The sequence below is a fragment of the Lemur catta genome, chromosome 2 (genome assembly GCF_020740605.2).
Source record: "Lemur catta isolate mLemCat1 chromosome 2, mLemCat1.pri, whole genome shotgun sequence".
Lineage (NCBI taxonomy): Eukaryota > Metazoa > Chordata > Mammalia > Primates > Lemuridae > Lemur > Lemur catta.
This window is the reverse complement of record NC_059129.1, coordinates 137,050,171-137,065,600: the sequence shown is the minus strand read 5'-3', so window position 1 is coordinate 137,065,600 and position 15,430 is coordinate 137,050,171. Positions and strand designations below refer to the sequence as shown.

At 43.8% G+C, this 15,430-nt stretch overlaps 1 protein-coding gene across 2 annotated transcripts in view; it reads right to left on the bottom strand.

Moving 5' to 3' along the window:
- The window catches only part of TIAM2 (TIAM Rac1 associated GEF 2), a 131,674-nt gene that overhangs the window by 1,892 nt on the left and 114,352 nt on the right, over nucleotides 1-15,430 (bottom strand). For both annotated transcript variants that reach the window (XM_045544619.1, XM_045544618.1), the window contains 11 exons: nucleotides 12,946-13,125; nucleotides 10,261-10,329; nucleotides 9,229-9,354; nucleotides 8,413-8,521; nucleotides 6,553-6,732; nucleotides 4,797-4,915; nucleotides 3,651-3,759; nucleotides 2,967-3,025; nucleotides 2,210-2,315; nucleotides 1,292-1,379; nucleotides 788-942 (listed from right to left, as the gene is read on the bottom strand). In XM_045544619.1, coding sequence (XP_045400575.1) covers nucleotides 788-942; nucleotides 1,292-1,379; nucleotides 2,210-2,315; nucleotides 2,967-3,025; nucleotides 3,651-3,759; nucleotides 4,797-4,915; nucleotides 6,553-6,732; nucleotides 8,413-8,521; nucleotides 9,229-9,354; nucleotides 10,261-10,329; nucleotides 12,946-13,125 — 1,300 coding nt within the window. The remainder of the gene's footprint in view (nucleotides 1-787; nucleotides 943-1,291; nucleotides 1,380-2,209; nucleotides 2,316-2,966; nucleotides 3,026-3,650; nucleotides 3,760-4,796; nucleotides 4,916-6,552; nucleotides 6,733-8,412; nucleotides 8,522-9,228; nucleotides 9,355-10,260; nucleotides 10,330-12,945; nucleotides 13,126-15,430) is intronic.

Below are 15,430 nucleotides of genomic sequence, written 5' to 3'. Positions count from 1 at the left end.
GAAGATTTGAAAAGAAAAAAAGCTTTACATTTTATAAGACTAAAAATAACAAAGATGATAATAAAACTTTAAGAATAGCATGATTTGGAATGTTTACCTGCTGACTTACTGATTGGGTAAGAACATGTATACACATGCTCCTTGACTTATGATGGGGTTACACCTGCCAAACAGCATAGCTTAGCCTAGCTTACCTTTAATTTGCCTACAGCTGGGCATTCATCTAGCACAAAGCCTATTTTATAGTGAAGTGCTGAATATCTCATGTAATTTATTGAATACTGTATTGAAAGTAAAAAACAGAATGGTGGTATGGGTACTCAAAGTGTGGTTTCCACTGAATTTGCATATTGCTTTTGCACTATGGTAAAAAGTCACAAAATTGTTAAGTTGAACCATCAAAGGTTTGGGACTGTGTTAAGTTTCTTGATCTTAATTCATTAAGTTTTGACCTTGCAGATGGCTGGCATGGTTCTGAGCCCTGGGAATACAGTGAGTACAACAGGAGTCCCTGGACTCATGTACATCTTAGTGGAAGAAACAAATAAGGCTCTAAGTCTGAACTATGTCAGCTGGTGGTAAGAGGGAGACTTGGGATTGGAGGTGGTTTTATTTTATAAAGTAATGTGTGGGAGCAAGAGGCACATTTAGGTCTCTTAAAAGGAAATAAAATCACCCCTGATCATTTACAAAGTGATGACTCACAGCTGTATTACAAGAGCATATATCCTTTTCAGGAAGCTCATAATGTTTTCTTGAATAAACACAAGGGTAGCAAAAATCTCACCTAATTTGGCTGAAACAGGAACTCGGTTCTTAAGAGGCACCAGGCGATCCTTACATGTTTTCTCCAGTGGTAATTCACACTTTATGTGACGCCTAAAGTTCTCCCTCAGAATAGAACGAATCACCTTAACAATGTTGGTTTTGCTTTCACTGTCACTGGGAGGAAGAGAGAACAGCAGTAGTATCCAGAGTGTTCATCGTGTTCCTCCCCCACCCCTTTGTGCTCCTGTGGTGCATCACTTTGTTGGCGCTGCCTTGCACCACCCAGGCCAGACTGCCACCAACCTGTGCACCATGCTTTCCTCACTTACGAAAGGAGGTGAGAACCGCTCATTCTACAATTTGGATATGTGTTTAATCAACGTATTCTTCTACTAGAGCCTCAGTTGCCTTTTTTGAGGGGGATAGGTGTGACCCTTCAGGAGGGCACCAAAAATAAACTTTTTTTAAGGGACGTGATTCTCTCTTACTTCTCCTGGTTTTAATTTTTAGAAGTCAGTGATACCTGCAACACAATTGAAAGATGGTTTCTGGCCGTCCTTCTATTTCTGACTTTGTATGGATTAGCTCCCATATGGAATTATTTTCTGTCCCTGTGTAAAAGAAAAAGGAAACAAGAGTCTACAACTTTGCCAAAAATGCTGTGGTTAAGAACACTTGTGAAGTTTAAAACTCACGATTTAAAAAGTCAAATATTCCCAATCCTGACTCTTATCATTTTTCTTCTGTGGTTCATTCTATATATGATTTTCACAACTAGTTACAAAAACTGAAATACTTCTTGCTTGTTACATTTCCTGCTGAAGTTTTTCATCCATCTGAACCTACTTTCTCCCTACCTCTGGACCCCGTCTCTCTGGGAAAGAGGTTAAAGGGATCCTCCTTTGAAGTTTTGCCCATTCCCTTCAGGGAACAGCAGGATGTGCTGGGGCAGTGGAGGTACAAGGGGACCCACGTGCACCAATGACACAAATGGCCCAGAACATCACTGCATGCCTTAGCCTGTTGGCCCTTTCTGTCACCAGAGGCAGTGTCACCAAAACAAGGTTATTCTGGATGATCTCTCAATATTTTCCAGAGTCAAAGATTTGTTTCTGTTTTTTATATTACCTACAGTACTACCTAATCTTAAGGAATTGTCTGGTGTATTCTAAATTTGTAAAAATTTAAGTTTGTGGACCTTTGTTTAACAAATTTTAGGGTATCAGGAATATTAGGCAGAAAGAAAAATGTTGAAAACTGTTGATAGAGAAAATAAGGAAACAATGAAGAGAGGCATTTGACAAAGAGAAGCCATGCTCTGGTATTCATTTTCCTTGCCCATAAAATAAAAAACACCAAAAACTATACCAAGGGCCTTTCCTACTTTTTCATTCCATAATTCAAATGCTTTCTCTGGCCTGGCACCACAAAGAACAGTTACCTGCTGTATTCCCCAGTCTGACTTGAAGTGCGGAGATTGGGATCAACCAGCGGAATTTAAATGGGTCCAGGTCGGCAGAGCTGTGTGCAGGCCGGGAATTCGAGGGCTGTAACATGAAGGCCCACCAAGAAAAATGTTAAAGGAAGCTCTCACCCAGGGAGGACGTGTGCGCAGCGAATGGAAGCTTACATTCTCCCTGTGTGCAAGGCTCTGAGCAGCAGCATGGGTGTTCAGGGGACAGAAATGACTCAGGGATGCACCCAATTCTCAAAGACCTCACGTGCTTGGTTGGGGTAGGCCAGACTGGTAGTTTGGGAACAGAGAGTTCCGGGTCTCTAAGCAAAAATGGCAACCAAGCCTTCCATGTCCTCAGGTCAGGTCCGAGTGGTAAAATGGCTTAGGGTATTCACAGCCAAGCTTTGTTTTGGGTTTGGTTTTGTGTGCACGTGTGAGTCAAGGTAAAAGGCATTTTAAACCAAAGTTTCACAGACTCCCATGTTTATGGAACAAACATGGGCCATTTTTAGGGCTATAAAAGCTGATTTTGTATGTAGGCCCTCACATGGGTGTCTACACATTCTTTTAAAACAGACATCTTTCATAGGGAGATAGTGGCCCGAGTATGTGATTTGGTTAGTTACCCTCAGAATAAGTAACAGCAGTCAGTGAGGCCTTGGTGCTCAGTGGGCTTTTCAGTTCAACATTAATAGGAAGCTATAGTCAGGAAAAGGTAGCTTTAATTAAAATTAATTCTTACCAATTTCTTTTTCAGTTTGCAGTTTTCTTTATAAACCAGTATGACAGCTCTCTTAAAAACTAGAGAAAGGAAAAAAGAAAGAAAAGTCTTTTATTATTTTATACAAATTCTTCCAAGGTTAAACTAAAGCTGAATGTTTTAGTAGAACAAAGCTCTTCAAGTTCATGAATCTCTAAGACCCCACTATGCCAACAGATGAGTGAATAAATGGTACTTCTCTTTTGTTCATATTTGAACTATGCAGAAATACCTGCTTATTTAAAAGCTATTATCTGAAGTAGATCCTGGTTTTTTTTAATTTTTTTGTTTGTTTTATTGAAAGCTGAGGACATTGTGTTCATCTCAGTGACAATACACTGTCATTTGCTCTCCAGACTCTCAGAATTAAGACATCCTGAAATGCAGCAGACTATTAAGATAGCAGGTTTCAAAACAGCCCCCGGGAGATTTGTTCCTGTAACACTTGGCCTGTGCCAAGCAGCAGAAGGGAGAGAACAAGATGAGTATGCAGAGCGATGGCGTTTTAAATAGTTGGAGGCTAGCTGTGTTAAGTCACCAGCCATTACAGCGGTTCCTCTAACTCCTTCTGGAAGTCAGCACTTAGCTGGGCTGGTGGGGTTAGTGGAGGTATCCATCATTGGCAGCCTCTTTTAAGTTTAACATTCTTTTGAATGGAATACTAACCGAATACTGTGAGCTCAAGGTCCTTTCTGGTTTTTCCTAGAGACAGAAATGGATTCAGCCAGGAAACCGTAGAGTGCATCAGAAGTTCCCCCATTGAAAGTTCTGTTACCTAGATTGTAAAAACAGGAGGTAAAGAAGCTGTGGACACCCCAAGAGTGGACTGTCTCATGTAAGAGAGTGAATCACATATGCATATGGTCAGTGCTAAAGTACATTCTGTTTGATGTTTATGGTCCCTGTAAACATGGGGCCTTCAATAGTGGAGGTTTTAAAAACAGGAGTTAAGCATCAAACTGTTTAATAAACAACATAAAGGCAAAAGCATTTTGCCTCAATGCACAATTGTAGGCAAGACATGTCACACATCCTACTCCAGTTCCGTAACATTAATTCTGCCACACTGTCCTTGTTTGGCCAAAGTGCCTTTGTTAACTTTTACCGCAGGATATAGTACATTCACCGCCACCTCTTATTCAGGCTGCTGATAAAAATGTGCCAACACTGAAACTGATCATAGTAAAAATTGAACTCTAGCTTTCTGTTATTGCCATTTTCTATTTAAACTACGTTGCTACCTGTATGTAGGCTTTAAAAGCACAAGATTCTAAATTTAGCAATCAGACAAAAAAGAAAAATACAGATAATGTCAAATCCCATGTGTGCTAGTTTTATAAGTAAGCAGGTAAGCACCAGTGTTTGACATTAAAAAGAGAAAAATAAAAAAGGAAAAGCCCTAGACTCATCTCCACGTATTGGTTCTCACTTCCTTTCTCCAGCCCTCTGCAGCCCTGCCTTCCACAGTAAGTCCCAGCCCCAGCCCCGGCCCCGGCCCCGGCCCTGGCCCTGGCCCTAGGTCACCCTCATGCCCCATGGGACAGGAGCAAGGGCCAGGGGAGGAGCTCAGTGACACTTCTTTCTTGTTTTCTTTGTACAATGTTGTCACAACATAAGGTTATATTTTTAAACCAATGTAATGAATTTTATGTTACATTCATATGTAAATTGTGTGGTTTATTATACACATTAACATCAAGACACTTTAGGCATTTCCTCCTCCAAGAAAGTCCTAACAGGGCAGCCTACTGGAAGGTCACCTACACACCCAGTAACACATGCAGTGGGCCTCAGCCCAGGCACCTCACAGACCTCCTTCTCCGTCCCGCTCTGCTCTGCTACTAGCTGGTCGAACACGGTCCCATAGTCCTCATAGATCTTCTGCATGTCATTGATGTGGCTTGCTACTTTTTCCATTGCCTTTAGTGCTTCTGCAAAATACGAAATCATATTTATTTTATAGTTGTTGTTTGTCTTAAATCCCACCCAACAGCAGTAATGAAAGGACTCAAGATTCATGCCAGGATTTGAGACCAATACTCACTACTCACTAACGGCAACATTATTCAGGTCTTGCTCACCATAGCCCACTATTATCTAGCCATTATAACAACGAACAGCAAAATTACTTTCCACCTCGAATTCTCTTGGAAATGAGATGAGCACAAATGAAAAGTGTCACTAGTGTAACAGCTAATACTTACTGAGCACTTTCTACTTGACATGTACCACAATAGGTGGTTTACATGAATAATCTCATTTAATCTTCACAGTAATTCAGTGACTAATCAGTCCCATTTTATAGATGAGGAAGGTGAAGTGCGGGGTATTCTGCCAGAGTTCCAGAGAAGAAAAAACAGAGTAGAGCCAAAATTCAAACCCCAGACTGGCCCCAAGGCACCAGCTCTCCTCCCAGGAACTGGGAGCCAAGTGTAAATAGAATGTACAAATGCCCCTGTGAATAACTGATTGACAGATCAACTGTGAGCATGTATATATACATGGTGTGTGTTTATAACTTTTTATGAGGGCACACCAGAGACAAAATCAAAAATCAAAATTTCAGGTCACCCCCAAATTCAGTATTTTTCATACTATATTCTCTTAATATTTTAATTCAGTCTGGAAAGAAGTGTGGAAGGAAATTGGACAGAACTGTTTTTAAAGATCATCTTAATGCAAAATGAGGTTTTTATATAGTATGAATGTTGAACATAATTTATATCATTTACTGTGATATAAAAAAATTCTTTCTCCTTTTTACTTATGATACCAAAGTATGCTTCTCGTGGAAAAAAAGCCACTTTAATTTATACTCTTCTCAGTATTTATTATTCAGTAATACTAAAATGTGTTCATAAGTCTATTTCTCTCCCCAGGAATTTTATTACTTAAGGTTTAACCTAATCTCCTACTTTTGATATATGGAGAACAAATTGCTGGTTCTCTCTAATCCAAATAAGGCATCTCTTTAAGTATACTCTATTTACTATCAAACCACAAGGCTTTGTGTTTTTGACAACTTGTGTCTCAAGCCAGTAATTTCAGCAGTTACAGACAATAACAGATCAGCATCAACTTTAAAGCATAATCTGTCATTGGGAATTTGGTTTCAGGGTCGAGCTCTGCTCAGAGATCTCCACAAGGTGGAGCCTCACCCAGCAAATTTGATGAGCAGCACAAGGGCAGCAAACATTACAAAACTTCACAAAGCGGTAGCAAAACAGTCCTGATTTTGGGTTCTGGCAGCACTGTTTACAGCCAGGTGACCTGAGGTAATTTATTTCTTTTAAAAATGAAGATAGAATCATCCCTTCAGAGGAGTTTAAGGCTACTCCAAAGAGATGATTTTTTTACTGAACTGTTTAAAGGCCATTCTAAAGGAGTGGCCATATATCTAGCTATTTTCACATACTAAATTAAGATTAACAATCACAGAACTGAAAAATGATGCAGAATGTGCCCCCAGTGTGGAAGAGGTGAGCGCACAGGCCTAGGGTGTGGCAGGCAGCCCCTGACGGCCCACGCTCCCTTCACGCTCACGCGCGGCAGGGATCAGTGGCCCCACCTGTCAGGTGATAGTGTTCCTCACTCTCGTGGTCCGTCAGGGACACGAGCTCCTTGAGCAGCAGAGGATACTTGAGCACTCTCTGAACTGGCTTGATGAGGTAGGACTCCAGCGTGGAGGAGTGCTGCTTGGTGGGGTTCCGGGCATCCAGAAAAGCCTTGAAGGCTTTATCGGTTTTAGCTGTAAGCAGACAGATAAAAGACCCTTAGAAGATGTGGGATGAATTAAATTCTTCACTTCTCTTTTAGCAGTCACAGAGCATCCATTTCATAGTCCTCCTAATGCCATTCATTAATAAAAACCCCAGCACATCCGTGGGTCAAGCAATCAGCTGTCAGCATGGGATCCACAGCACAGCTGACAAATCCCTCGAGCTACGGGAGCTTACCGGGACGGAATGCAGCCCTCACACCGACTTTAAAGGTCTGACTTTAAAGACATATTTCATGCATACCCATGAGAGACTGTTACGGGTGGCCTAAAAAGTGAGTTTCAGACAATTCATAAAGCCACAGAACTATGTTATACAGAGCTTACACCGTATCCCACAAAAGATTCATATGGGAAAATATACCACTGTTGTACCCACTGGCCTAGCCCTGGTTGTTGCTTATTCTTATACACTGAAGGGCTATTTGAAAAGTAGTATCTTTTTTCCTTTAAAATAAGATGATTTATGATTCCACCATAGCCTGTAGCCTTCCCCTCCACAGCTGCAAGCAGACTCAACCTTCTTGCACCCAGAGCCACAACCCCCTTCCACCAGGTGGCTTTAGGACCCTCTTTGGCAGTGAAAACTGCCTTCCTGTTCAGTGTGAGTGGCATGAAGGGTGCACACAGGAACCCAGGTGCATTCAGTTTGCGTGCCAATGGACACACCAGCTGCCACTTTGGATTCCAGCAGTTGGAAATGTTGCCCAGCTGTTTGAAATGTGGCTAATTTGAATGAAGATATACCCCTATTGGGGGTTCTGTTATCAGGGCAAAATCTACAACATCTAGAGATGCAGCACCATTTTGAATGTGATTACCAGACCAAGTGGAAGGTGCGATGATCCTTCATCTTTATGACAAAGGAGGAATTGAGCAAGCCACTGGTGGCCTTTTATTTTGCTATTGACTGTCAGTGAGAAGGTGTCTGTGGGAGGAAATGCCAGTGGAGTCAGAACTCTATTGAAAGCAACTAGAAAAGACGGATTTTGGCTGGGTCTCGTTAACTTGAAGCACCGAACTTGAGGCTTTTCTTCCATTAAGAGATACTATGAAGTTCTGGATTAAAACCAAATGGCAGAGCTGCAGTGGGAATGGATTAACACTATGCATGTCAGGGTACACCTCTACACGCCCTCCGTGACAGCACAGAGAGAAGGAAACTGTGAAAAGCAACCTCTGGAAAATGAGTTTTTCTCAGTTCCACCAAAGAGACTTTAGTTTTAGTTAGCACACTTCTTGTATGTTTGGTGGGGGTTGTTTGGTGATAGTTTGTTTATAGTGGCTCCTCCAGGCTTAAGAAGCTTAATCAAGGAAAAAAAAAAAACATGCATTTCTTTCTACCCCCATCTCGGGCATGTAGTTGCAAGTTTTTAGAGAAAATAATTTTGTAAGAAAAGAATCCAGATGTAATTTAACAGCAAAGTGACACATGGCCAAGCAGCACCTCTGCTCCTAGGCACACATGTTCACTGCTGCCGACAAACTGAAATAAATGAAAACCTTTCCCTTCAGTATCCACTTTCAAGGTCAAGAATGGAGGATAATACATCAAAATTGCACTTACGCCTACTTGTTACATACAGATTTACCCTTCATTAACAGTTAAACATACAAAAAGCACAGTTATAAAAGTTATGAGCAACTTACCTCGCTCTAGAACCTTCTGTACTTTAATATGATTAGCACAGAATCCACTGTACAGTTTAAAGTGGTCCGCATAATAAAGGAAAGAGCCTCCAAGGGAAAACAGTAATTTCTAGAAGGGGAGAGGAGAAAGTCCCGTCAGACATGGTTTAGTCAGTGTGTGCTGGCCCTTGGGCCTGGCATCTGACAGCTGCACAGCTCTTGTCAGACTCCACAGCACCAAGGCCTCAGAGATATTGAGGCCAGCTCCATCTACACAGGAGGTGGGGAGCAGCCCAGGCCCTCCCCTGGCAGATCTTTAGCTTGACTAAAAAGTTTCTGGAAGCAGAGGCTACTGACACGGTGTGCAAAGGACCAGAAAGGAAGTTCTATAAAAATACATCCGACAAGGTGGGATATAAACAATCTGAGAAGTTAATTAAGCTAACTCTCAGTTACTTGGGGCAAACAATGCTGTCTGTATAGTTCAGGTCCCCTTGCTACTGCCTTCCACATTTTCTTCCCTGGAGGGCTTCCTGCCAGGCACTGCAGCTTACACTGATGCTTCATAGAACAGAGGGCTCCACCAGAGCAACCTGAAACCTATGCTCCTCATCCCGGGTTCACATGACCAAAGAGATGAAGCATCAGACATGGGGTAGGTGCTCTTGCCTCAGAAGCAGTCGCCCCACACACCCTTCAGAAAAGGTGAGTGCAGAGCTCATGCACGGTCAGCAACCAGGCTGGTAGTGCTGCCCAGACTTCTGACTGCCAGAAGCATTTACACCAGGAGGAAAAAAAAAATTTTTTTTGCACCATGCTTTAAGCCTAAATACTCACTCTAAACTGCGAGGGAGTTTCCAGTATGTTAAAGTCAGATGATGCTGAAATCCCATCCTCCAGAGTCTCCAGAAACACCTTTTGAAACTCAAGCATCTCAGGCAAACTTCCAAAAAGTGACTCCATCTGTATGAAGATCAGGATTTGAAAAGAGGGTATTAGCCTGGAAGACCCAGATACCATGCTAACTCTTAAGCCCACAAAGAAGTCATTCACCAAGAAGTAGACAGAAGTAAATCCTTTAAGAAGACAGCATGATCATTATGGGATACAGTTTATATATAGAAAGTTTCATACCTCCAGCCCCTATAATTCTGTTTGTAGAATAACTTTTTAAGTATTCTTTTTTTTTTTTTTTTTTTTTCAGACAGAGTCTCACTCTGTTGCCCAGGCTAGAGTGCCGTGGCATCAGCCTAGCTCACAGCAACCTCAAGCTCCTGGGCTCAAGCAATCCTTCTGCCTCAGCCTCCCGAGTAGCTGGGACTACAGGCATGCGCCACCATGCCTAGCTAATTTTTTCTATATATTTTTAGTTGTCCAGATAATTTTTCTATTTTTAGTAGAGACGGGGGTCTCACTCTTGCTCAGGCTGGTCTCAACTCCTGAGCTCAAGCGATCCTCCCGCCTCGGCCTTCCAGAGTGCTAGGATTACAGGCTTGAGCCACCGCGCCCAGCCCTTTGTAAGTATTCTTATAAGATACAAAATTCTCAGAATTCAAATTAGGAAAAATGTATATTAGTAGAAAATAACTAATTATGTGATTTAACATTAAAAGTGTATATATTGAAATGTAATTTTTGGCCACACCTTATACTACAAAAAGAACAAGACCATCCTTCTGCCTTTGTAAACTTTTTGCCACAGAGGCCACAAAAATGACTTAGGAGGAGGCCATGCCTGGGATTCTCTGAAGACCCTTAAGTCTTGGATATCCTTCTGGGATCAGTAGAGATAATCTCTGAGGAGGTCTGCTAAAAGGCCAACGGAGACAAACCTATGGATCAGTGGACAGGACAGTGATTATTATTTACCTCATCTTGGGTAAGAAAGGTCTCACTCTGAAGTGGCTCCAAGTACAATTCAAAGAGGCAGCTCAGGTCCTGAAAGACAGAAGAAGAAAGTCTCTTTAATGCTTACCTCTCCGAAATACCCGTGAGACTCCAGCAACCCTGGCAGCAGCACTAAAGATTCCCATTAGGAATAATGAAGTTTATGTCTTGTTGAAATTCTTGACCCTAAATGTGGTTATTGCTCACCTAATTCAAACAGGTGAGCACAAGAGGTACCACAGGTACCACAATACAGTCAACAGCTGGAGTCCACACCCTCCTTTATAGCAGGATCACTTACTCTGCTTGGTTAAGTGTCTCCTTGACAGAAGCAGACACTTGCTGCAGGCCACTGCGCTCACCCCCTGCAGAGGAAGGAGGTCTGGCCAGGCACTGTCAGATGGGAGCACAGTGACAGCTCCAACATGGTACTAGGAGGGGAGAGACAAGATCTGGGGAGCTCCTCAATTCCAGGGATGACACATTAGCAGAATCCCAAATTCCCATATTCAAATGCAAGAAAAATTTCCAAAGAGTAGCAGGTATAATGTTTAAAATCTAAGCCATATGTGGGTCTCTAGTAAACTAGGCTCCAGCAGTACGGTAGAGTGGGAGCTGACTGTATTACAAAACCCCTTAGATATAGATATTTTAAATTTAATATTAATAATTTTAAGCCAAGACCATGAGATGAGATAATTTAGTGATAGAAAAGATTTCTTGTTTCATTTATTCTGAAGAATTTTGAGTCCTAAAATACTATTAATAGAAGTATTTGACTACAAAGCCAACTAGAATGACTTCTTTGTTTTACAACAGAGAAATCTAAGTCTCAGAGAACTCTGCAAAGCACCCCCAGAACCTGCTGGTGTGGGTTCTGAGAGCAGGGTCAGGCCTGGGATGCTGACGGTGGTGTTTCCCAGCGAACCTCCCTAGCCTTGCCTCCTTCACCATATTCCACAGCGGAGCACTCAGGGAAGGGGAGGTGTGAGAGGTTGCTGAATCATCTCTCCCAGAACACACAAATACTGAAAATTTCAAGAAGCATGCAGGGATCCAGGTTAGGTTAAAGAATGACAACAAGTAAAATTACTTGTTAAATGTCAGCAACAAAAAAGAAATTAAAAAATAGTGGAGGGGAGGGGTGTGAATCACAACAGGTGCCAAGTGCTGGTGATTTTGACAGAGCCAGTGGCAGGGTCATTCTGGCCCAGGCTAGTGCTGCTCAGGAGGACTTACTGCACCGTGGGAGCAGGTCCACGCTGAGCTGGGGTGACAAAGAGCTGCGACGCTGGGGGCCCTAAGAAAACAAAGTGCAGGTTTCTTGCAGAGAGAAGGGAGAGTTGGTCTTTCTGGTCTACTTCACCCACAACACCCATCTCGGTACGCTGCCAGCATGTCACCAAAATAAGCCTCCCAGTGTAGGGTGGTCTAATAATAAACTGCAAGACCACTAATAACAGAAAGGGGCTTAGATTCTATGATGAGCTCTGCCCTTGACTCTGCAGGTGAGAGCTCCGTGACCATTCTCAAGATGTCAGAACGGCTCTGATGCCTCAAAACATCCACAGTTCACAGAGCTACTTGGAAAAGGCCAGCGTGGATACACAGGATTATTCAGAAACCTAGTCGGGACACCCTGGATATTCACTTCATCTCCCCACACTGGATGCAGGACAAGACATAATGGAAAGTAAAATTAAACTGGCATCTCTCTAACTTTTCTGTCTGCCCAGCAGGACCAAAAGAAGGGACTTTGGGAAGCTTTCCTAGGCTACCTGTGAGTAAAGCCCTGGTAAAGCCCAGGTAAAACAAGTGATGTTAATAAAAGGGGAAGCTCAGATGTGTCTTGTGAAGAAAGAAAGTACTAGCCACGTGTGTGCCACGCCTTACTCTGTGGACCCAGCATGTCAGAGCTGGAAGCCCTCAGAGAACAGGGGGACTAATGGTCTCAGACCCTTCCTTTGGGATGGTTGAAGGGGACCATCCCAGGCCATGCCACCAGACTGAGGCACAGCCAGCCCTGGACTCTCAGCCCACACTGCGCCACACTGCTTCAAGAACTGACAAACGAAGTGAGCTTAAAATAGTTCTGCAGCTTCTGCAAGCACTTAAAGCAAAAGAACTCTGCCTTCCCAGGTTCCCGTATTCTTAAAATTTTTCTCAAACCACTAACTGGAGGCTTCTGAGATAAATACATGAACTCTTCAGGTACTCAAGATACTCGGCAACTACCCCCTTTTAACGGTGTGAGAGCACTCCCGTGTGACGACCCACACAGGGGATGGGCCTCTGTTCTGCACGATGACCACCATCAGGCAGGGTGGTCTTCATCACCTAAAACGATCTCTGCCCCCCCTTTTCCTAAATCAAGGGAGTCTGTGCTCCCTTCCCACAGATTGCAAATGACAAACTAGAACATCTGTTTCCATAGTGAAAGATACCTTGGTAACAAAATGAGCCAAGAATCTGATTTTTCCCCAAGTCCTCTCAGCTTTTCCACTCTCTCACCCCTCCCCTTCCTTCCCTATAATAATTCACTGCTTCAGGGAGCAAGCATCTACCTCACGAGTGGTAGGTGTCCCTGGCAGAAGTGATCTGGGGACCTCTGCTAACATACAACTCACCGTCAGCAAAAAGGGAAGAATGCCCAGCATTTCCTTTTACCTTCACATAGGACTTCTCCGTGTCCACAAGCTCCTGGATGACTTTTCGGAGGCGGTCTGCATCGGAGAGGTGGCGGGCCAGAGGCCTCGGAGCTGGGTCCTGACCCTCCCTGGGTCCTTCCATGCCGTTGGCCTCAGTGTCGTTAAAACTCCTACACAGTGCAGCAATCTGCTCAGCACTCTGAGAGATGACAAGAGGTAGAGTCACTCCCGTTATTCCCAGCTGCCCACCAAGGACACCAAATGCCTCTGTGCCCAGCAGAAATCTCACAGGGGCATATGTGGAGGGCAGACAGTTTCATTCACCACAAACCACTCTGGCTATCCAAGATTTGATTAAGGAGGGTGCTTCCCATTGTCATAACACCTGTTAGATGCTGCTTCAGTACTGAAAGGAGAGAGGCAAGGCTCAGGGCTAACCCTCTGTGGTGAAGGTGAGGCTGCTGTAAGGTCAAGGAGTTACAGCTTTCTCAAGAGCACAGAGAGGGGACGTCCTCATCTGGTCCACCCGGTCCCCTCAGTAGGCCTAATCCAACTTTCCATCTTCCATACAAAAAACAGCCCTGGGAGTTTCAGGAATGGTGGCCCAAGAGCAGTTTTAGGACGTCTTGGCCACAACAGCCTGGGGTGCTGCCCTCAGATCTAACCACTTGGCTCTGCAGTCTTGTGCCAAGTGGCAGAGTTAGGACAGAAGCAGCTTGAGCTGGTGCGAACGCTGGGAATGCAGCCGAGACAGAGGATGAGAAAGATAAGACCGTTCCGCTGCAGGAGCAGAGCCCAGTAGAGGACACAGCAGGGAGAGGGGACACAACAAAGCCTGGTGAGGGTGAGAGGAGAGGGCTGAACCAGCTCTGGGTCTTAGCAGTGAGGAGCCACGGCCAGACCCAGGGAACGTGGGCCAGGAAGTGCTCACTCCAGGTAGGGCAGTGGACTCACACTGACTCAGACAAGGGGGAGCAGAAACATCTGGGTGACCGCCAGCCTTTAGTGCAACTTCCTACCTAGGCTCAAGCACAGTGGGATGACACCTCAAGGAGAGCCCGCTGTGTGCTCCTTCCTGCGGCTGGTGGGTTAAAGTCCCCCTAGATGCTTCCAGAGTTGCTGGAGCAGTGGCAGGTTACACTCAAAGTGTCCTTCCACCTTCTTTCCATTCCACCACGGGCATCTCCACCCCATCTCACCACCTACCGGCCTGTACGCCTGGCAAGGGCGAGGGCCACACCTTTCTTTGCCATTGCCCCCCAGTGCCCAGCTCAGTGGCTGGTGCACAGTAAATGGTCAGTTCACTTCTGTTGCACTGGAATTACTGAATAACAAAACAGCTTAGTCCCAACACAAATGACTAATACCCATCAATATTTGGCAAATTTATCACTCTCAACTAAAATTCTCCTTTGTTCAGTTTAAATGCCTTCATGCCTGACCTCTAGCAATCTGTCTCTTGGATAAGAAGCTGAACTTGTCAGAAGCATGTTAATGCTCACTTAATTCATGCTCTTTGCATGATATTTCTGAACAGAAACAACTTAACACAAGAATGTTGGTCAACCTTGGTGGCCTCATGTATGCTTTTTATATGAGCTGTCACCTGACAAATTGAAGTGCCTCAAAGAAAAAACAGGCCACCCTTTCCCACCCTCTCTGTTCCATCCTCCCCCCCTCCAACACAATGTCTTCATATGACAGAAATAAATAATCAGCACTAAAACTCAATGTTGTTCTTCTGGCTGGTCTTTCAGTTCAATTCAATGGTATCAACTGAGGGTCTGCTTTGTCTCCAAAGAAGTGGAAGAAGACAGCTCCTACAGGAGGAGGTAAGACTCACCAAGGCTGGAAACTCCAAAGCACTGCCTAAGGCAGTCTAGAGACCCACAAGAGCTCGTGTGGAACAAATGAAAAGTGTAATACGTGTTAAACAAACAGAAGTGTCACTTTGGAATGGGTTGTCTGGGAAGGCTTCGGTGAAGAAGTGGGTCGTACAGTGGGCCTGGAAGGAGCGTGTTCCGGGGGAGAAGCCCAGGATGAGCCAGAGAAGCATTGGGAAAATGAGTCCAGTAGCACACAGAGCCTAGCTGAGTCCCCGCCACATGTCTGCAGTGAGAACTCCCAGACTGCTGGGCTCTTCAAGTAGAATTGCAGGTCTTGTTTTGACATTAATCTCGGTGTAAAAGTTGGATGAACCACATAAGACGTACTAAGCCTCCAACTAGACATGTAGACACATATAATATGAAATTATTCATACTTAAAATAGTTCAAAGCATATATAAGTACTAATGATTCTCCTTGGATATACATATTCATCTGTTTTTATTCTTAACTATGAACACGAGCATACTTCTGGTAATGCCTGTCAGAAGACGTTCATTTCTGGCTAAAATTTCAAAGAATAAGAAAACAGACATGGATCTTAGGCACCAATCAGAATGCAACCTGATTTGTCAAAATGTCTTATGTCATGTTTATAACAACCAAATTGTATGACC